At 43.8% G+C, this 22,748-nt stretch overlaps 1 protein-coding gene across 1 annotated transcript in view; it reads left to right on the top strand.

Moving 5' to 3' along the window:
• Nucleotides 1–7,868, top strand: part of LOC126172212 (exosome complex component RRP4) — a 73,535-nt gene extending 65,667 nt beyond the window's left edge. Inside the window, exon 6 of the mRNA XM_049920861.1 lies at nucleotides 7,544–7,868. Within this exon, the coding sequence (XP_049776818.1) occupies nucleotides 7,544–7,621 (78 nt within the window). The 3' untranslated portion in view covers nucleotides 7,622–7,868. The remainder of the gene's footprint in view (nucleotides 1–7,543) is intronic.
• The last annotated feature ends 14,880 nt before the right edge of the window (nucleotides 7,869–22,748 follow it).

Here is a 22,748-nt window from a genome sequence, read left to right as displayed (position 1 = left end):
TTGAGAAAATAAAATAAATATCAAGCCACAGAATAAACTGAAACTTTTCTGCTTTCTCTTGGTCTATGTACTGATACTAACAATAAAATACTGTGAGGTATTTAAATATCTTATATTTCGTATTTTGTGAAATCAGTTATCTCTTAAAGTGATAAATAAAGTAGATTAGAGAAACATTTGAAGCACCTTTAAATGATGACCGAAATCATGGACAGCAAATAAGGCCCTGTTTGAGACTTTGACAGTTCAAAGTTCATAATCTTAGGATTGTAAAATGTATTTTCCCAATAAAAAAAAAAAGTACAGTACAGTGCAGGGTGGACACACTGTATATAATTTGCGAGATCTGTTCAAAAAAATTAACATTAAAACAACAGTGTGGCAACATGCTGTTGGCACCAGTGTATCTGTCACAGTCTGTGATGTAACCTCATTGTTTCACATTACTGTTGTTTCATTTAGTTTCTAGATTTGTTAATTTGACAAAAAGTGACACCATATTTGTGGCATTTTTGGCTGTGTTTGATTTACAGGAGCAATAAACCATGAATCTGGGGAAAGGTTTATGGAAATATTTTATACAGAGAGTAGGCATTATATATATATATATATATATATATATATATATAAATATATAATAGAGGGAAACATTCCACGTGGGAAAAATATATTTAAAAAGAAAGATGATGAGACTTACCAAACAAAAGCGCTGGCAGGTCGATAGACACACAAACAAACACAAACATACACACAAAATCTAGCTTTCGCAACCAACGGTTGCCTCGTCAGGAAAGAGGGAAGGAGAAGGAAAGACAAAAGGATATGGGTTTTAAGGGAGAGGGTAAGGAGTCATTCCAATCCCGGGAGCGGAAAGACTTACCTTAGGGGGAAAAAAGGACAGGTATACACTCGCGCGCACACACACACATATCCATCCACACATACAAGACACAAGCAGACATTTGTAAAAGCGAAAAAATGAAAGTGCTGGCAGGTCGACAGACACACAAACGAACACAAACATACACACAAAATTCAAGCTTTCGCAACAAACTGATGCCTCATCAGGAAAGAGGGAAGGAGAGGGAAAGACGAAAGGATGTGGGTTTTAAGGGAGAGGGTAAGGAGTCATTCCAGTCCCGGGAGCGGAAAGACTTACCTTAGGGGGAAAAAAGGACGGGTATACACTCGCACACACACACACATATCCATCCACACATATACAGACACAAGCAGACATATTTAAAGACAAAGAGTTTGGGCAGAGATGTCAGTCGAGGCAGAAGTGCAGAGGCAAAGATGTTGATGAATGACAGGTGAGGTATGAGTGGCGGAAATTTGAGATTAGCGGAGATTGAGGCCTGGTGGATAACGGGAAGAGAGGATATATTGAAGAGCAAGTTCCCATCTCCGGAGTTCGGATAGGTTGGTGTTAGTAGGAAGTATCCAGATAACCCGGATGGTGTAACACTGCGCCAAGATGTGCTGGTCGTGCACCAAGGCATGTTTAGCCACAGGGTGATCCTCATTACCAACAAACACTGTCTGCCTGTGTCCATTCATGCGAATGGACAGTTTGTTGCTGGTCATTCCCACATAGAATGCATCACAGTGTAGGCAGGTCAGTTGGTAGATCACGTGGGTGCTTTCACACGTGGCTCTGCCTTTGATTGTGTACACCTTCCGGGTTACAGGACTGGAGTAGGTGGTGGTGGGAGGGTGCATGGGACAGGTTTTACACCGGGGGCGGTTACAAGGGTAGGAGCCAGAGGGTAGGGAAGGTGGTTTGGGGATTTCATAGGGATGAACTAAGAGGTTACGAAGGTTAGGTGGACGGCGGAAAGACACTCTTGGTGGAGTGGGGAGGATTTCATGAAGGATGGATCTCATTTCAGGGCAGGATTTGAGGAATATATATATAAGATCTTTAAATATGTCTGCTTGTGTCTGTATATGTGTGGATGGATATGTGTGTGTGTGTGCGAGTGTATACCCGTCCTTTTTTCACCCTGAGGTAAGTCTTTCCGCTCCCGGGACTGGAATGACTCCTTACCCTCTCCCTTAAAACCCACATCCTTTCGTCTTTCCCTCTCCTTCCCTCTTTCCTGATGAGGCAACAGTTTGTTGGGAAAGCTTGAATTTTGTGTATATGTTTGTGTGTCTGTCGACCTGCCAGCACTTTCATTTGGTAAGTCACATCATCTTTGTTTTTAGGTATATTTTTCCTTTGTGGAATGTTTCCTTCTATTATAACTATATATATATATATATATATATATATATATGATGTGACTTACCAAACGAAAGGACTGGCATGTCGATAGACACACAAAGAAACACAAACATTCACTTAAGGGAGAGGGTAAGGAGTCATTCCAATCCCGGGAGCAGAAAGACTTACCTTAGGGGGAAAAAAGGACAGGTATACCCTCGCGCGCGCGTGCTCACTCACACACACACACACACACACACACACACACACACACACACATATCCATCTGCACATACACAGACACAAGCAGACATTTGTAAAGATATATTTTTCCCATGTGGAATGTTTCGCTCTATTTTATATATATATCATCTAAAATATTTTTATGTTGAAAGATCACTCTCTTCATTTGAAGTCACAGACAGTACCAGAAAGAGGCTATGTCACTTGCAGAATAGGCATTAAGTTGTTTTTCAGATTGTCCTTGTAACACCTTATTCATATCTTGAAGAAATGTTACACCTTGATTCGTTGTTCAGTTTTCTCGGTTTTAGTATGAAGACACTTTCCTATCTCTCCTGGTAGGTCTCCAGTAACATCTGCAGGGCAGAAGACAGAGGCATCCCTTTTTCTTCCAAACATGCAGTGAGGGATTTACTAAGTCTCAATAAACACTGAGACTCTTCTCATTATGAACACTAACTGCAATGGAGATACTTGTTGCTTTGTTTTTGTTCATCGGGCCGAGCATCCTATAAATGATCACCATAATATTGATCTGCTTCAGTCCATGTTCCCCTTCTTGTGAGGATAGGCTCTGTGGGGTAAACAAGTATCATGCATCATATCAGTAAATAATTCAGCTATTGATGGCGCCTTCACATACACTTTTTTTACAGAGAGGAAATTAAGGCATTTACTTCTGAAAAATTCACTTGGGTTTCCTCTGCCAAGTGGTGAAGAGCACATGCTAAATAATGTATATGAATTGCCTTAGTTTTTTTTTTTTTTTTACATGCAATCAAACATGTAACACATTATGAACAACCCTAGCAATCCAATAGTTTGTTTCTTCAAGTATCTTAGAGCCAAGGAGATGGGGTGTTCCTGGTTCAAGTTCTGTCATTTTTCCCACGACGGCATTGCCAATAAATCTCCCACACAAGTATGTTATTTCATCTACAGATAACCACAAACTTGAGTCGCGGGTATCACCTCATATTTCTTGTATCATCTGAAAGGAGTCATTTTATTGAAAATTGATAAAGATCAGGGGTGGAATTTTATAACTCGCTTTTGGGGAGAGCAAGTTTAAATTTTTTTAAAAAAATAGTATGTTTGTTGATTATGAACTAAACTTAACCTGTGGCACTAAGTAATTTTACATTTCCACTGTCAATATGTTTCAAAGTTTTAAATAATTGACAAGTTTAAATACCCCTTCATAGACTTTACCAATGGAGTTTTTCATTATTGTTGATTCATCAGGAACTTTTCGTTTAGACTGTTTTTCCAGGAATGTTTGAAATTTTACATTATTTAAATTATTCAAAGGGATGTTGGCTGAAACTAGTGCTCTGAATATATCTTTTGAAAAATTAACATTGCTGTAATTTCCACTTCTGCTTGCAGAAGGTGCTGCAGGTAACATTGTTTGGATCTTGGGGACATTTTTATTAACAGAATGTCTATGAGCAGCTGTTTGTAAACATTGTGTAATCTAAAATATCTTCTTGTAGGACTCCTATAAAAATGGTATAAAAATAATTTGAGTTTATTTTAGTGAAATAAAAACAACAATTACTAACTCAAAAATTGTGTTAATTTTTAAAATATATTTACTTACTTACTTATACTGGCCACACAAACCGCAGTCGGTCCCTGGCCTCCCTCAGTCCCACCTTCCACACTTCTTGTCATCTACATCTCCATCTCCCGATCCAGTATCTGCATGTCTCCCATGGTATTATCCTTTCATCTCAGTCTTGGCCGTCCCAGGGGTCTCTTCCCTTCAGCTTCTCCATCCATTACAGCCTTTATTACCATGTTCTCCCCTCTCCTCCTCACATGTCCGTACCATCTTAGTGTCTTAATTTTAATACCCACTACAATGTCAGGCAGTGTGTATAATTGTCTGAGTTCTCTGTTTTTCCTTATTCTCCACTGTTCACTTTCTTTCTCTGGTCCATATATTTATCTCAGTATTTTATTTTCAAAAGTGATGAGTTTTTTCTCTGACTTCTATGTCAGGGTCCATGTCTCACTTGCATAGCACACTATTGGCTTGATGATGGTCTGATATATTCTTATTTTTTCCTGCCTAGATAGTAACTTTGATCTTATGATGTGCATAGTTCAAAATGGTTCAAATGGCTCTGAGCACTATGGGACTTAACATCTGTGATCATCAGTCCCCTAGAACTTAGAACTACTTAAACCTAACTAACCTAAGGACATCACACACATCCATGCCCGAGGCAGGATTCGAACCTGCGACCGTAGCAGTCGCACGGTTCCGGACTGCGCGCCTAGAACCGCGAGACCACCGCGGCCGGCGATGTGCATAGTTCCTAGACATATTCCCCCAGCTTGAATTCTTGTTCTATAAGGTTTTGTTGGTTGATGTTGACACCTAGTTACATGAATGTGTCCGTTTTCTGTATTGTTAGATTTCCGATTTTTAGATGGATTGGTCCTAAATGAGCTTTTCTTCCTACTACCATGAACTTTGGTTTACTTTTGTTTATACTTAGACCTGCTTTCTTAGCTTCTTCCATTAGCACAGTCCTCATTTTCTCCAGGTCTTCCATGTTCGTTCCTATCAGCACAATATCATCCGCAAAAGCCAGGACATTTATCTTTTTTCCTATGGTGACTCCAGCACTTCCATATGTTACTCTCTCTAGGGTGTTGTTGAGGGCCAAATTGAACAGGGTTGGTGATATATCATCTTCCTGTCTCACTTTTGTTTTTACTTCAAATGCTTCTGAGAACTCCCCCTGTACTTTCACTCTACACTTTGATTCCATCACACACATTTTAGTTAGCTCTACTCATTACTTTCATTTTTCTCTCATTCTCATGTCAGCCTTATAAGTCTTCATTGATTATGTTTTTGTAACTTTTATTTTAATTGATGCTTGAGAACATATTAACTTGATATTGAGCACTAATGCACTCTTTGCTCCATATTCATTTTCTGTTGCCTTGTAAATTTTGAATCCCTACATCACAATTACGGAGTTAGGTTTGGACTGTTCCCATTACTGTGATTGTGGCACTGCCATTCCTGTTCACCTACATCTCCATGATTAGCTCCAGTAAATCATATTCAGAGTGACTGCTTGAGTCACACCTGCAAGTAGTATTGAGTCAGTTGGTATGATGTCATCTTCATTGAGTGTCATTCGTTGGTAGAAGTGGTAGGCAGGCAAGATGTAACACCACAAGGGTAATAAGGGGAACAGACGTGTGGAAAGTAGGAATATACGGAGGAAAGACAGGATTAGGACCTGGAGAAAGAGGATCTGTGAAAGGCACAGTGCTGGCCAATGCAAGAGTGAGATACTGTTAGGCAAATCGTAATAGTGACAGGAAGTCTGTGGATTAATAGTTATGTGAAGTCTTTTTCACACTGCTCTAACTATAATGTCATTGCAATATACTGGAATGATTGTTACTTCCACAAAACTTGTGAAATCTGTGACAACTCTAACGTACCTTTTGTAACGGTGTTGACAGATTAAATGGAAAATATGTTGTATAATTATAATTTTACTGTGTCACAAATACAGAAAGATGTGTTATAGCCAACCGCACTGCAGACTTTATACTTGATTAGCTCTACGGCTAAGTTGAAATCTAGATATTCTAATTCAAATTTCATGTGATATCATTTAATATTATGGTCATTTGTTTAAGAACCATGCACCATGGACCTTGCCCATCGGTGGTATGGCTTTCATACCTCAGCGATACAGGTAGCCATACTGCAGGTGCAACCATAATGGAGTAGTTGTGGTTTCTGAGGATTGTAGCCTATCACCAATGTTATTCAATCTGTACATTAAGCAAGCAGTACAGGAAACAAAAGAAAAATTTAGAGTAGGAATTGAAGCACAGGGTAAAGAAATAAAAAATTTGAGGTTTCTTGACAACATTGTAATTCTGTCAGAGGCAGCAAAGGGCTTAGAATAGCAGGTGCAGTGTCTTCAAGGGGTGATACAAGATGAAAAGCAACAAAAGCAAGACAAGAATAATGTAATTTAGGTTGAATTAAAAGGGAATTAGATGAAGAAATGAGACACTTAAAGTAGTAGATGAGTTTTGTTATTTAGGCAGCAGAATAACTGATGATGGCCAAAGGGTAGAACAGATATGAAAGGTAGACTGGCAATGACAAGAAAAGTGTTTCTGATGAAATGAAATTTGTTAACATTGAATATAGATTTAAGTGTCAGGGAGTCTTTTTTGAAAGTATTTGTATAGAGTGCTGCCTTATGTGGATGATAAACAGCTTAGACAAAAAAGAGAATAGAAGCTTTTGAAATGTGGTGCTACAGAAGAATACTGAATATTAGGTGGGTGGATCATCTAACTAATGAAGAGGTACTGAATGGAATTGTGGAGAAAAGAAATTTGTTGATAGGGCATGTTCTGATTCGTCAAGTGATCACCAATTTAGTATTAGAGGGAAGTCTTGAGGGTAAAAATTGTAGAGAGAGACCAAGAGATCAATACAGCAAGCAGATTCAGGATGGAAGTTGCAGTAGTTATTCGAAGATGAAAAGGTTTGCACAGGATAGAGTAGCATGGAGAGCTGCATTATATCAGCCTTCAGACTTAAGACCTCAACAACAGAGAATTTATTTCTCGTTCTTGTTTGACTGGGTGTGTACTTTGTTTTAATGCACTCTTGTTGAGATGTCATTTGTTACCATGAATTGATAACAAAAGAAACACAAAGTAGTAATTAAATTTTGATATCTCAGTGGTCTGCACCATTGGCAACACATTATTTGGGGATATATTTATAGTACATGTAACTATTTGATCTTAAGATTGTGTTGGAAATTGTGTAAATAAAAGGAAAAGAAGAAACATGTGCGTGGTAATGTGCCATATAATAGGAATGCAATGCGCACTCGACACCCAGGATGTGATGTCGAATAAAATGTATCATCCACCTGTATCTGTTTACAGTGCTGTTGTTCTCTGGCATAGTACAGGGTCAGTGTTCGGTTGATTTTCTCATGTGTAAGTGAAATATGACATGCCTCTTTGTGTAGCCATTGTGATATTAATTCTCCTTGTACTTTCATTGTTCTGCAGGTTGCTGAATTGTTGCAGCCTGAGCCTATGAAGGATGTTGCAGTTCTTACTAGACACAGGCTGACTTTGTCTGTGTAAAAATTACATTTTATGTTAACTTTCTGTTATGGAAGAGCCATTGCACCAAACATAAATATATACACACTTGCTTTTGTGAAATTCCACCAGGCTGTCAGCAGACATGATCACACCAAAACAATTTGATCATAGCAATATTGTTTCAGTACTCATGTTATCGTCCATATTTAATTTTGAAGTTGTTATATTTTTTAAAGTTTGTATGGTGACAGTCCTAAAAATAAAATGTATCTCATATAAACAGAAAAAAAAAGTTATTAAGTTATGTTAAAATAATAAGTTGTTATATTTTTTAAAGTTTGTATGGTGACAGTCCTAAAAATAAAATGTATCTCATATAAACAGAAAAAAAAAATTATTAAGTTATGTTAAAATAAAGCAAGTTCATAGTTAATTGTGCGTGTTCCATGCTATGCCCCACTACATTTTTATAAAAGTTTCTAAACTCATGATCCTTTTGTGATAAAATTATTTTTTGGTGAATTTCGGTGCTGCTTTGAGCTTAAGATTGTGTTGGAAATTGTGTAAATAAAAGGAAAAGAAACAAAATTTAGAAATTTGTCAGTATTGGTCAGAATTTGGTGTGTGTGTGTGTGTGTGTGTGTGTGTGTGTGTGTGTGTGTCAGCAATAACACTCACTATATCTCTAACTTTTTGTAAGCTTGTCAGGATTCTAGTTGACACTGACTGGGTTTCATTAGGGAAACCTATGATTTCCAAACTGGAGGCTACTCAATGGGATGGTAGAACGTAGTGAGCTAAATTGGCTTCTATTTTTATATATGAAGACATGTCTGAAAGAACAGATACCATCGGTGACCATGCAGCATGTTAGAATGAACTTAAAATGAAATGAATACCCCTAGCTGCATACAGGCATTGATGTATGTCAACAGGGACAGTTGAAAATGTGTGCCCCGATCGGGACTCGAACCCGGGATCTCCTGCTTACATGGCAGATGCTGTATCCTTCTGAGCCATCGAGGACACAGAGGATAGTGTGACTGCAGGGACTTATCTCTGACACGTCTCCCACAAGACCCACATTCCTGTATGCAGCTAGGGGTATTCATTTCATTGTAATTTCATTGTCTAACAAGCTGCATGGTCACCAATGGTTTCTGTTCTTTCAGACATGCCCGAAAGAACAGATACCATCTTCATATATAAATATAGTTAAGGCTCACCGGCATTTGACCATCTTCTTCTCCTGAGCGGATGCACAAACAGTGCCTGAACTCTTCCGGGAATCGGCAAAAAGCCACGAGTAATGAGTATAATGAGCAGGGGCACCATGAATATAGTGCGGGACATTAAGTTGGGAATGTGGGTCTCACGGGAGGCCTGCGAGAGATAAGTCCCTGCAGTCGCACTATCCTCTGTGTCGTTGGTGGCTCAGAGGGATAGAGCATCTGCCATGTAAGCAGGAGATCCCAGGTTCAAGTCCCGGTCGGGGCACACATTTTCAACTGTCCCCGTTGACGTATGTCAGTGCCTATATGCAGCTAGGGGTAGTCATTTCATTGTAATTTAAATTGGCTTCTTTGCTCATTTCATGAGGAGGGCAGAAAACTCAATTAAAAACAACCTAAAAGTGATAAAAATGCAAAGGAGGTAGTTGGGTGTTGAATTAAAACTTTTGTTGGTGGCAACTTCTGGAAAGCTGCAACATTCTAGCTATATTACTAGCTCTGGCTGCATGAATGAAGCACAGGTGAGTAATTATTCCCTACAAAAAGCATACATGTAGCCAGTACACTTAACAAATTTGAGAAAAACATTCTCTAGCAATTGCAACAGAACCATGAATGTTTGCTGCAGTGTATTTCTCATAGTAAAAAGACAAGACATCAGTGTGAGAAAGGTGTCACCTTTATGCCTTTACATTGAGAAGTAACTGGAAGGTAAGTATTATTGATAACTCAATCAAATTTAAGTTCTTATGAAATGGGACTTGTAAAGTTATTTATGTGGAGAGTAAGTGCCTCCATGGGTAGAAATAATTATGCAAATAAAACACAGTGTCAATAGAATATCCAGTCCATATTATGCATATTCATTTTTCAATCATCAACAGAAAACTAAATTTAGTTCTCTCATTGTGAACTAGTTTTGTGTATCTGTAGTGGAAGAACACCGTTTCTTTCTGCAATTACAGTCCTGACAGCTGTTTGAATTTCATTACTGATGTCATACTTCAGTTTAGCAGAAAAATAGGCTATCAAGCTGTGCTGTATGGTATGTCGAAGTTCCATCTGCGGTGACTCTTGTGTGGAAAAACTTCACCTTCTACAGTAAAAGAAGTATTCACTAAGTAATCTAGCATTTTTTTTCCTGGAATCAGTTCAGTTTTATTCAGAATTCCAGTAAACCATATTATTCCCCATTCTTTTGACTACAAAACCTCAGTTGAATCATAATCTACATTCAATGCGATGGTGTTACACCACCTTACTGCAAGGGCTTGTGTGCCTGCATGTTACCACTCTAATGGTCAGTGTCAGAGCCAACATCTTGCTGCATCAATAACCTCACCATCATCCACGTACTGCTTCCCGTGGAGTGCATTCTTCATTGGGCCAAATAGATGGAAATCAGAAGATGCAAGATCCAGGCTGTAAGTGAATGGGGAAGAACAGTCTAATGAAGTTTTGTGAGCTCCTCTCGGGTGCACAGACTTGTGTGGGGCATTGCGTTGTTATGGAAAAACAGAAGATTGTTTGCATTCTTGCAGTGACAAACACGCTGAAATTGTTTCTTCAATTTCCTGAGGCACCCAGCAGATGGGACAGGTTTGCATGATCTTGTTGAGATGATGACAGTTGCCCTGCCCAAAGACTCACTGTGCTTTTGTTTCCTTCCAGGTCTCTATAAACATTCTGCAGGTATTTATGAATATCTGCAATGCTCTGGTTTTCCCCCAAAAGAAACTCAATGACAGCCCTCTGCTTGCAATGCACCTTCTTTACAGATACCACCACCTATTGGAACTTCATGAAACTATAGCGGCTGAAATGGGAATACTTCACAATGTCCCATGACAAATTTTGCATCTTTTTCAACTGAAACTAGCCGAGAAAAAAAATGTTTTGCATTACTTATGAATGCCTCTTGTATAATGAAGCAGATGCACCTGACAGTTGTGTAGTCTGTGAGATTTTGTTTTTTGCCTAGGCATATGAGGAATACACACCCGTATCAATATTCTGATCTGAAAGAAATTTCTCGTTGAATGATTAGCAAATCCTCCCAAATCAATTCTGAAACTTATTTCTTGTATATGTTAATTGCTGATAGAGGTTATTACAGTCATGATACAGTAAGGGCAAGTCCTGATGACATGTAAATATTTTAATGGTAAAGAAAACAGCTCACTGAATTAAGAGAGGTGTTGAATCACCAAGAGACTCACAAACAATACTGAGAACTTTGGTAACTGGTAACTTAATACTATTTCGAACTATAGAGCGCTTACCCATGTGGAGAAGCTTGCAGCAGGCACCCCCCCCCCCCCCCTCCAACCCATACGTGCTTGCCCCTAGTGACACACACACTGTCTCTCTCTCTCTCTCTCTCTCTCTCTCTCTCTCTATATATATATATATATATATATATATATACTCCTGGAAATTGAAATAAGAACACCGTGAATTCATTGTCCCAGGAAGGGGAAACTTTATTGACACATTCCTGGGGTCAGATACATCACATGATCACACTGACAGAACCACAGGCACATAGACACAGGCAACAGAGCATGCACAATGTCGGCACTAGTACAGTGTATATCCACCTTTCGCAGCAATGCAGGCTGCTATTCTCCCATGGAGACAATCGTAGAGATGCTGGATGTAGTCCTGTGGAACGGCTTGCCATGCCATTTCCACCTGGCGCCTCAGTTGGACCAGCGTTCGTGCTGGACGTGCAGACCGCGTGAGACGACGCTTAATCCAGTCCCAAACATGCTCAATGGGGGACAGATCCGGAGATCTTGCTGGCCAGGGTAGTTGACTTACACCTTCTAGAGCACGTTGGGTGGCACGGGATACATGCGGACGTGCATTGTCCTGTTGGAACAGCAAGTTCCCTTGCCGGTCTAGGAATGGTAGAACGATGGGTTCGATGACGGTTTGGATGTACTGTGCACTATTCAGTGTCCCCTCGATGATCACCAGTGGTGTACGGCCAGTGTAGGAGATCGCTCCCCACACCATGATGCCGGGTGTTGGCCCTATGTGCCTCGGTCGTATGCAGTCCTGATTGTGGCGCTCACCTGCACGGCGCCAAACACGCATACGACCATCATTGGCACCAAGGCAGACACGTCTCCATTCGTCCCTCCATTCACGCCTGTCGCGACACCACTGGAGGCGGGCTGCACGATGTTGGGGCGTGAGCGGAAGACGGCCTAACGGTGTGCGGGACCGTAGCCCGGCTTCATGGAGACGGTTGCGAATGGTCCTCGCCGATACCCCAGGAGCAACAGTGTCCCTAATTTGCTGGGAAGTGGCGGTGCGGTCCCCTATGGCACTGCGTAGGATCCTACGGTCTTGGCGTGCATCCGTGCGTCGCTGCGGTCCGGTCCCAGGTCGACGGGCACGTGCACCTTCCGCCGACCACTGGCGACAACATCGATGTACTGTGGAGACCTCACGCCCCACGTGTTGAGCAATTCGGCGGTACGTCCACCCGGCCTCCTGCATGCCCACTATACGCCCTCGCTCAAAGTCCGTCAACTGCACATACGGTTCACGTCCACGCTGTCGCGGCATGCTACCAGTGTTAAAGACTGCGATGGAGCTCCGTATGCCACGGCAAACTGGCTGACACTGACGGCGGCGGTGCACAAATGCTGCGCAGCTAGCGCCATTCGACGGCCAACACCGCGGTTCCTGGTGTGTCCGCTGTGCCGTGCGTGTGATCATTCCTTGTACAGCCCTCTCGCAGTGTCCGGAGCAAGTATGGTGGGTCTGACACACCGGTGTCAATGTGTTCTTTTTTCCATTTCCAGGAGTGTATATATATAAATAATAGAGGGAAACATTCCACGTGGAAAAAATACATCTAAAAAGAAAGATGATGAGACTTACCAAACAAAAGCGCTGGCAGGTCGATAGACACACAAACAAACACACAAAATTCTAGCTTTTGCAACCAACGGTTGCCTCGTCAGGAAAGAGGGAAGGAGAGGGAAAGACGAAAGGATTTGGGTTTTAAGGGAGAGGGTAAGGAGTCATTCCAATCCCGGGAGCGGGAAGACTTACCTTAGGGGGGAAAAAGGACAGGTATACACTCGCACACACACACATATCCATCCGCATATTCACAGACACAAGCAGACATTTGTAAAGGCAAAGAGTTTGGGCAGAGATGTCAGTCGGGGCGGAAGTACAGAGGCAAAGATGATGTTGAAAGACAGGCGAGGTATGAGCGGCGGCAAATTGAAATTAGAAATTAGCGGAGATTGAGGCCTGGCGGATAGCGAGAAGAGAGGATATGCTGAAGGGCAAGTTCCCATCTCCGGAGTTCTGACAGGTTGGTGTTCGTGGGAAGTATCCAGATAACCCAGACGGTGTAACACTGTGCCAAGATGTGCTGGCCGTGCACCAAGGCATGTTTAGCCACAGGGTGATCCTCATTACCAACAAACACTATCTGCCTATGTCCATTCATGAGAATGGACAGTTTGTTGCTGGTCATTCCCACATAGAAAGCTTCACAGTGTAGGCAGGTCAGTTGGTAAATCACGTGGGTGCTTTCACACGTGGCTCTGCCTTTGATTGTGTACACCTTCCGGGTTACAGGACTGGAGTAGGTGGTGGTGGGAGGGTGCATGGGACAGGTTTTACACCGGGGGGCGGTTACAAGGGTAGGAGCCAGAGGGTAGGGAAGGTGGTTTGGGGATTTCATAGGGATGAACTAAGAGGTTACGAAGGTTAGGTGGACGGCGGAAAGACACTCTAGGTGGAGTGGGGAGGATTTCATGAAGGATGGATCTCATTTCAGGGCAGGATTTGAGGAATATATATATAAGATCTTTAAATATGTCTGCTTGTGTCTGTATATGTGTGGATGGATATGTGTGTGTGTGCGAGTGTATACCCGTCCTTTTTTCCCCCTAAGGTAAGTCTTTCCGCTCCCGGGACTGGAATGACTCCTTACCCTCTCCCTTAATACCCACATCCTTTCGTCTTTCCCTCTCCTTCTCTCTTTCCTGATGAGGCAACAGTTTGTTGCGAAAGCTTGAATTTTGTGTGTATGTTTGTGTTCGTTTGTGTGTCTGTCGACCTGCCAGCACTTTCATTTGGTAAGTCACATCATCTTTGTTTTTAGATATATTTTTCCTTCGTGGAATGTTTCCTTCTATTATATATATATATATATATATATATATATATATATATATATATATATATATATATATATATATATGTGTGTAACTTACCAAATAAAAGCGCTGGCATGTTGATAGACACACAAACATACACACAAAATTCAAGCTTTCGCAACCAACGGTTGCTTCATCAGGAAAGAGGGAAGGAGAGGGAAAGACGAAAGGATGTGGGTTTTAAGGGAGAGGGTAAGGAGTCATTCCAATCCCGGGAGTGGAAAGACTTGCCTTAGGGGGAAAGAAGGACAGGTATACACTCGCACACACACACATATCCATCCGCACGTACACAGACACAAGTAGACATTTGTAAAGGCAAAGATGTTGTTGAATGACAGGTGAGGTATGAGCGGTGGCAACTTGAAATTATTGGAGGTTGAGGCCTGGTGGGTAACGAGAAGAGAGGATATACTGAAGGGCAAGTTCCCATCTCCGGAGTTCTGGCAGGTTGGTGTTAGTGGGAAGTATCCAGATAACCCGGACGGTGTAACACTGTGCCAAGACGTGCTGGCCGTGCACCAAGGCATGTTTAGCCACAGGGTGATCCTCATTACCAACAAACACTGTCTGCCTGTGTCCGTTCATGCGAATGGACAGTTTGTTGCTGGTCATTCCCACAAAGAAAGTTTCACAGTGTAGGCAGGTCAGTTGGTAAATCACATGGGTGCTTTCACACGTGGCTCTGCCTTTGATTGTGTACACCTTCCGGGTTACAGGACTGGAGTAGGTGGTGGTAGTGGGAGGGTTTATAAAGATTTTATGTAGCACTTGGGGCAACAGTGGAATTATTTATGCAGTTTTGTGTTTCTTTACTAAAGTTGTGAGGCTTTTCTGTAGCATTACATATCATTGGTATACCCAGTTGTTGTATTTCAGTCATCTGTAATGCCCTTGCTGTTTTATAACTTTATTCAGAAACACATCATCTAGCCTTGGCTATAGTGTGCAAAACAAGAAGTGTCTTATCAGCAATAACAGTTGAGGAATGTAAGAGTTTGGATTAGAGTGTTTTCATGGTTTATAGGTTTAACCCATTTCTACAGTTGTAACTAAGTGAAGGCAATAGTCACCAAGCAAGTTATTGTATTAATTATATGTCAAAAAGTGTGATCAGTAAGCCTATAATCACTTTTGCACAGTCAGTGCCATTCTGCTTCAGATAACTTATCTTTTCTCTGTTATGCTATCTTCTTAGAACAGTCTGAATCTTCTGAAGTGTGTTGATTACTGTCTCCTATGGGTTATACCATTAATCATATACTCTGAGGTTTTATGTAAGGAAATAAAAAGAAAAATTAATTTTATAGTATTTGGGGGCACAAACAACTTCGGGGAATGCTTAAGTGCTGTCTTCTCGCAGCCTCTGATCTTGTTCCTGCTTTTGGCAAACGAAATAGATAGTTTCATGTTTCAGTCTAGGTGTGCATATGTAGATCTCATGTTGAACCTACAAGCTACAAAAACATCTATAGATAAAAAACTTGAGACACATCAGATCTTTTTTATGTCTATTTGTGCACCACATATCAGTTATCTGCACACGAATAACTGCCTGTCACCAGTTTTTGTTGCTGGTGTCAGATTGTAGCAATCTGCTATTTGTTGCGCATTTACATAACAGACTAAGAACTGACAACCATCACATGTGGGTGGAAGAATAAGAACATATTGGCGGCTAGCGCTGATAGAGTTGACACAGACATGTTTGCTTTCAAATACTTGAGGTCACTGTATTTTCTATTGGAAGTGAGGCACCACTTGATATCAGGTTCATATGTAAGACAAAGGTTCCCATGCAATAAAAGATTATGAAGATTCACTTGTGTCAGGTGCAGCAGCCATCAGAAAGATCGCGGGAGGCGCACATCGACACGGCCCGTCACGGACGGTATTTGCTGCAAGTAGAGTCCCGTCCACCTGAGGGCACACGAGAATTCGGACACGACCTCTGCCGACGGAACAACAACTCAGGCAGCACGGGCCGTGCCCAGTCAGTTCACATCAGGCATGCCTAGGACACAGTCCCGGTCTACGCTAAGTGAAGTGCGACGTAAAACGTGAACAGTGTTACCACACAATTGGCAACGAGTAGGGTCATTCTTTCGCGTGTTGCGTTGTTGTTCCGGTTTCGCAGCTTATCCACGGCATGGAGGAATTAGTGCGGGTTTTGGTTGAGCAGCAGACGGAGCTCATGGGTACCATGAAACAAGTGATTCCGGCGTTGCTCTCCATGCAGTCTGCTTCAACGCCGTTCCCTCCTCCCTTTCCCCCGTATGACGAGACGGCGGAGGATTGGGACGCATATGAACACCACCTTCGGCAGCATTTCCAAGCGTTTCATGTGGTCCTGATGCGGAGGTATGTCGTGCTCTCTTCTTGTCTTGGATATCTCCCTCGCTGTATCAAGTTTTGTGGCAGCTAGCGCCGTTGCAGGAACCCTCGTCCTTGTCTTTTGATGCATTGTGTTCCTTGCTGTCTTCATATTATCGCCGCCGCACGCATGTTGTGGCAGCTAGGGTCAAGTTCTATCAATGCAAGAAGCAGCCCCATCAGTCTTACCAGGTGTGGGCCGCTACCCTGCACAGTCTTAGTCGCAAGTGTCATTTTGTCACGGACCAGTCGCGAGAGTCGTATGCCCACATTATGGTGCGCGACGTCATTGTTCATTCGGCCCCTGATAGGAAGGTCCGGCAACGGGCCCTGCAGTTAGAAGACCCTTCCCTTGAGGAAGTCCTGTCCATTGCTCAATCATATGAAGTTTCTCACGCCACAGGCCAACAGTTGGAAGCGTGGTGCGACGTCGCGGCGGTTCAGGGCAGCGCGGCCGTATCCACTGCGTCCGGGGTGGACGACGTGTGAGCGGTACAATCAGGCCGTTACAGCCGCTCCCGCACGGCACGTAAACAGAGTTCCGGCCGCCGGTCCCTGTTACTGTCCTGTGTATCGTGCTATATACATCATGATCGGGCAGAGTGCCCCCAGCGTTGGGCCGTTTGTCGCAAATGTAATAAAAAAGGACACATTGCTAAAGTTTGCCACTCAGCCTCAAAAGAATTGAAGGAAGCAGGTACAGAGGACATGGCCGTTGACATTCAGGAAGTTTCATCAGGCCAGGCTTCCGATGCATCGGCACACAAACTCTTAATCGAGGTGTCGGTTCGGTCTCGCCGATTACAACTGCAAGTAGATATGGGTGCGGCAGTTTCTTTGTTGAATGCACAAACTTATTCCGACCTTGGATCGCCCCCATTGGCGCCAGTTTAACGGCATCTACGTGGTTATGGTAAACAGTTCATTCCCCTACTGGGTCAATTCACTACCGACGTGACTTACAAATCAGTCACTCAGCCTATTACTTTTATTGTTGTCAGTGACACGAGCTCCGCTAACCTTTTTGGCCTGGATGCCTTTCAAGCTTTCGGTTTTTCTATCGCTGACACCATACAGTTGGTCTCCGAAGACATTCCCTATCAATCATTGGAATCTTTGATCTCAGACTTTCCAGATATCTTTGAGGAGGGCCTGGGGCGTGTTTCAGACTTTGAAGCTCACTTAACGTTGAAGGCGTCGGCTCGCCCGCGTTTTCTACGCGCGAGGCAGATCCCCTTGGCTCTCCGCCCTCAGGTAAAAGAAGAGCTAGACCGACTGACAGCCCTAGGGGTCATTCTTCCCATTTCTTCTAGTGAGTGGGCTTCGCCCCTCGTTATTGTCAGGAAACCCTCGGGACAATTACGTCTTTGTGGCGATTTCAAGGCCACCATTAATTCCCAATTGGTGGTGGACACCTATCCTTTGCCTCATGCTGATGAATTGTTCTCCGCCGTGGCGGGAGGCCAATATTTTTCGAAAATCGATCTTTCGGAGGCTTATCATCATATACCACTTGATGAGGACTCCAGACGGCTGGCGGTCGTCAACACCCCGTTTGGTCTTTACCAATACCAGCAGTTGGCCTTCGGAATATCCAGTGCCCCGGCGATATTCCAGTGTTATCTTGAGCACGTCACGTCGACAATCCCTCATTGTATTAATTACCTGGACAACATAATTGTCACGGGCCGCAGCACGAAGGAACACTTGCACAATCTTCGCACCCTCTTTCTCAAATTCAGGTCCTTGGGCTTGCGTTGCAACCTGCGTAAGTCAAACTTCTTTCAACTGTCCATTGACTATGTGGCCTACACCATCTCTCGGCACGGCGTCCAGCCACTAGGAAGTTTGGTCCAAGGTATCATCGACCTTCCTCGGCCCGCTTCGCTGAAAGAGTTACAAGCTTTTTTAGGTAAGATTGCCTATTACCACCGGTTCATTCCCAGGGCTTCCACCATAGCCCACCCCATGTACTGCCTCCTGCGCAAGGGTGTTCCTTTTGATTGGTTGCCTGCATGCAAGCGAGCGTTCACCTCTTTGAAGGGCCTCCTCACGTCAGCGCCTTGTTTGGCTGCTTTTGAACCCCATAAGCCATTGGTCCTGGCTACAGATGCTTCGCAGTATGGGGTGGGGGCGGTCCTGGCCCATCGCAATGCGGATGGTTCCGAGCAACCGCTGGCATTTGTGTCTAAAACTCTTAGTCCCGGCAGTCCCATTACTCCCAGGCGGAAAAAGAGGCTTTGGCCATTGTCTACACTGTTACCAAGTTTCACCCTTTCTTGTATGGCACGAAGTTCCAGTTAATCACTGACCATAAGCAGTTAATATCGTTATTTGGCACCGCCTCTCAGATTCCGGATAGGGCGGCCCACAGACTACAGCACTGGGCCTTGTTCCTGTCTAAGTACCAGTATGACATTCATTTTCGCCCTACCAGATAGCATGCCAACGCCAACGCTCTTTCCCGTCTTCCGGTGGGCCCGGATCCTAAGTTTGATCGAGAGGAGATCATGTGTATTCATTTGGATGTGGCATCCCACCAAGCGGTTGATGGCTTCCCGATCACTAGTTCTAGAGTCGCCAGGGAAACGGCAGCTGACCTGGTTCTGTGGCAAGTAGTTTGCCTCATTCAGCAGGGGTGCTCATCCCGACTTCCAGGCCGGGCCTCGGACCCTCTTCATAATTATTTTGTTCTATGAGACCACCTCTCGGTCTTGGAAGGAGTCCTCCTTCTGGCTACCGATGATACAGCTCCTCGCGTGGTTGTTCCTGCAAGTTTACGAAGGGAGGTCCTCACATTATTACATGAGGGGCACTGGGGTGTTTCCCGTACTAAAACCTTGGCTCGCAGACATGTGTACTGGCCCGGTATTGACAGAGAAATTGAGCACTTGGTGGCCACCTGTTCCCAGTGTGCGAGCCAACAGGCATCTCCCAGGGCAGCGTTCTCTTCATGGCCGCCTGCAACCCAAGCATGGGAACGTGTTCACATCGATTTTGCGGACCCATTCCTCAATGGCTTTTGGCTCATTGTCATTGATGCTTATTCCCGATTCCCGTATGTGGTTCACTGCTCCTCAACCACTTCAGAAGTTGCAATCCAGGCACTAGCAAAAATCTTTTCTGTGGAAGGTCTGCCAGTCACCCTGGTCTCGGACAATGGACCTCGGTTTATTTCGCGGACGTTCCAGGATTTTTGTAGGCGCTTCGGAATTCGGCACGTTTGCTCTCCCCCCCTTTCATCCACATTCAAATGGGGAAGCCGAGCGCATGGTGCGCACATTTAAGACGCGGATGAAAAAGTATGTGCACAAATTTCCTGCAGAGGAGGCATTGGCATTTTTACTGACGGCATACCGGACCACACCAATGGGAGAATGCAGCCCTGCAGAGCTCCTCCACAGGCGCCAACCTAGGACTCTGCTGCACCTCCTCCGGCCTGGTCCTCGCCAGTCTTCGCAAAATGGAGTACCTGGCTTTCCACTGGGTATGTCGGTCTGGGCACGTGGGTTTGGTCGTGATCCACGTTGGATACCAGTGGTAGTCCTGTGCCGAAATGGCCGCTGGCTCTATACCTTGCAGGCGGGGGACCGGGTGATACGTCGTCACCAAAATCAGCTACATCCACGTTTGGGCACCCACCCTCCAACCTCTTGGGCACCGGCTTCCCCATTGCCAGCACCCGTGTTGGTTTCTCAGGGGACGTTACTGCCTCTTCCCGCTGTAACTCCGCCGCACTGCGATGGTTCTCAGCCTTGGCAGCCTCCAGTAGCTCCAGCACCGGCATCGCCATCGTTAGAGATTCCCCAGCGAGAGCCGGCCCCCCTCGCAGGCCCGGTTTCCCAGGAGGCTGGTTCACCTGTGGTCGTCCCATCCCCATCGTCCCCGCCACTGGGTCTTGCCCCTCCCGAGGTGGACTGGGATCTGGAGTTCGACGGCTTGTCTCCCATTCTGTCCCGGGCTCCGGTGGTGGGACGACGGGGGCCTCTTCGTGTGGGTCACTTCCAGCCGTATTCGAAGGTTCCAGCTCGAGGGTTGGCAGATCCCCTCGACTCCAGCCTTCCAATGGACGTGGAGGTCATCGCTCCTGCCCGACGCTCCACCTTCCGACACAATGGATCACAGTGGCTTCACCCCCCGAAGGAGGAGGAGTGCAGTAGCCATCAGAAAGATCGCGGGAGGCGCAGATCGGCACGGCGCGTCACCGCAAGTAGAGTCCCGTCCACCAGAGGGCACGCGAGGATTCGGACGCGACCTCTGCCAACAGAACAACAACAACAACAACAACAACAACAACTCAGGCAGCACGGGCCGTGCCCAGTCAGTTCACATCGGGCACGCCTAAGACACAGTCACGGTCTACACTAAGTGAAATGCGACGTAAAACGTGAACAGTGTTACCACATCAGGTTTATGCAGCTGCAAGATTTCATGCATGTGTAGGTTGTCAGCACTTTTCCATTGTGTTTTGTTGATACCATATGGCTCCACTGTAAATATCATGCAATGTATAGTTGTTCTGTCAGTTGAAGTGGAAAATTTGCTAATCACAGGTCACATTTTGTACCAAAAGTCGGAAATTGGTGACACACACAGTTCTACAATGGCTGATTGATCCTGCCATTTAAACAGCAACAATGATGCCAAAAGCCTGAAGGGTGTTGTTTTAGACCATAAAGGATGAACTCATACCATGTTTGGTGTTTAGTATGGTCTTGCTGCTCTTTTGAAAGTACCCTACCACTTAAAATGAAAGACTTTATAGATTGCAGTGTAGGGTTTTGCTTGTAGTTCACATGGTAATATGTCCGTGCTGTGGGAGCAAACTTGAAACTGGTGGCAATTTACACAGACACAATTTTTTGTCATTATGTAGCACTAATTGTCAAGTAAATACTGCAGTGCTGTCCCACATAAACCTGATGTCATGATTAGCTTCAGACATGGTTGGCACAAAACTCGATCTTGAGATTCTTACACATTATCTCCCTTGTTGTTGTTGTCGTGGTCTTCAGTCTGAAGACTAGTTTGATGCAGCTCTCCATGCTGCTGTATCCTGTGTGAGCCTCTTCATCTCCGAATAACCACTGCAACCCAAATCTTTCTGAATTTGCTTACTGTATTCAACATTCTTCTGTAGCACCGCATTTCAAAAGCTTCTATTCTCTTTTTGTCTAAACTGTTTATCATCCATGTTTCACTTCTGTACATGGCTTCACTCCAGACAAATATCTTCAGGAAAGACTACAAGGAACTTAAATCTATATTTGATGTTCAGAAATTTCTCATCTTCATAAATGCTTTTCTTGCCATTGTCAGTCTACATTTTATATCCTGTTACTTTGGCCATCATCAGTTATTTTGCTGCCCAAATAAAAAAACTCCTGTACTGATTTAAATGTCTCCTTTCTTAATCTAATTCCCTTAGCATCACCTGATTTAATTTGACTACATCCCATTATCCTTGTTTTGTTCTTGTTGATGTTCATCTTATATCTTCCTTTCAAGACACTGCATTTGATTCAACTGCTCTTCCAAGCCCTTCACTGTCTCTGACAGAATTACAATGTTATTGCCAAATCTCAAAGTTTTTATTACATCTCCCTGAACTTTAATCCCTATTCCAAACCTGTCTTTGCTTTCCTTTCCTGCTTGCTCAATGTAGAGACTGAATAACATTAGGGATAGGCTACAACCAAGTCTCACTCCCCTTCTTAACCACAGCTTTCCTTTCATGCCCCTCAACTCTTAGAACTGTCAGGTTTCTGTACAAGTTGTAAATAGCCGTTTGCTCCCTGTGTTTTATCCATCATGCCTTCAAAATTTCAGAGAGAGCATTCCAGCCAACATTGTCAAAAGCTTTATCTAAGTCTACAAATGCTATAAATGTAGATTTGTCTTTCCTTAACCTATCTTCTAAAATGAGTTGCAGGTTCACTATTGCCTCACATGTTCCTACATTTCTTCAGAATCCAAACTGATCTTCTCCGAGGTTGGCTTCTACTAGTTTTTCCATTCTTCTGTAAAGAGTTCTTGTTGGTATTTTCCAACCATGACTTACTGAACTCATAACTGAGTAATTTTGACAACTGCCAGAAACTGCTTTCTTTGAAATTGAAATTACTACGTTCATTCTGAAGTCTGATGGTTTTTCTGTCTCATACAGCTTGCACACCACATGGAAGAGGTTTATGATGGCTGGCTCTTCCAAGGCTATCAGTAGTTTTGATCGACTATGGTCTACCCCTGGCCGGCCGTGGTGGCCAAGCGGTTAAAGGTGCTACAGTCTGGAACCGCGCGGCCGCTACGGTCGCAGGTTCGAATCCTGCCTCGGGCATGGATGTGTGTGATGTCCTTAGGTTAGTT

Source organism: Schistocerca cancellata, chromosome 1 (assembly GCF_023864275.1).
Source record: "Schistocerca cancellata isolate TAMUIC-IGC-003103 chromosome 1, iqSchCanc2.1, whole genome shotgun sequence".
Classification (NCBI taxonomy): domain Eukaryota; kingdom Metazoa; phylum Arthropoda; class Insecta; order Orthoptera; family Acrididae; genus Schistocerca; species Schistocerca cancellata.
The sequence above is the reverse complement of the archived record's forward strand: the minus strand, read 5'-3'. Positions and strand labels throughout refer to the sequence as shown.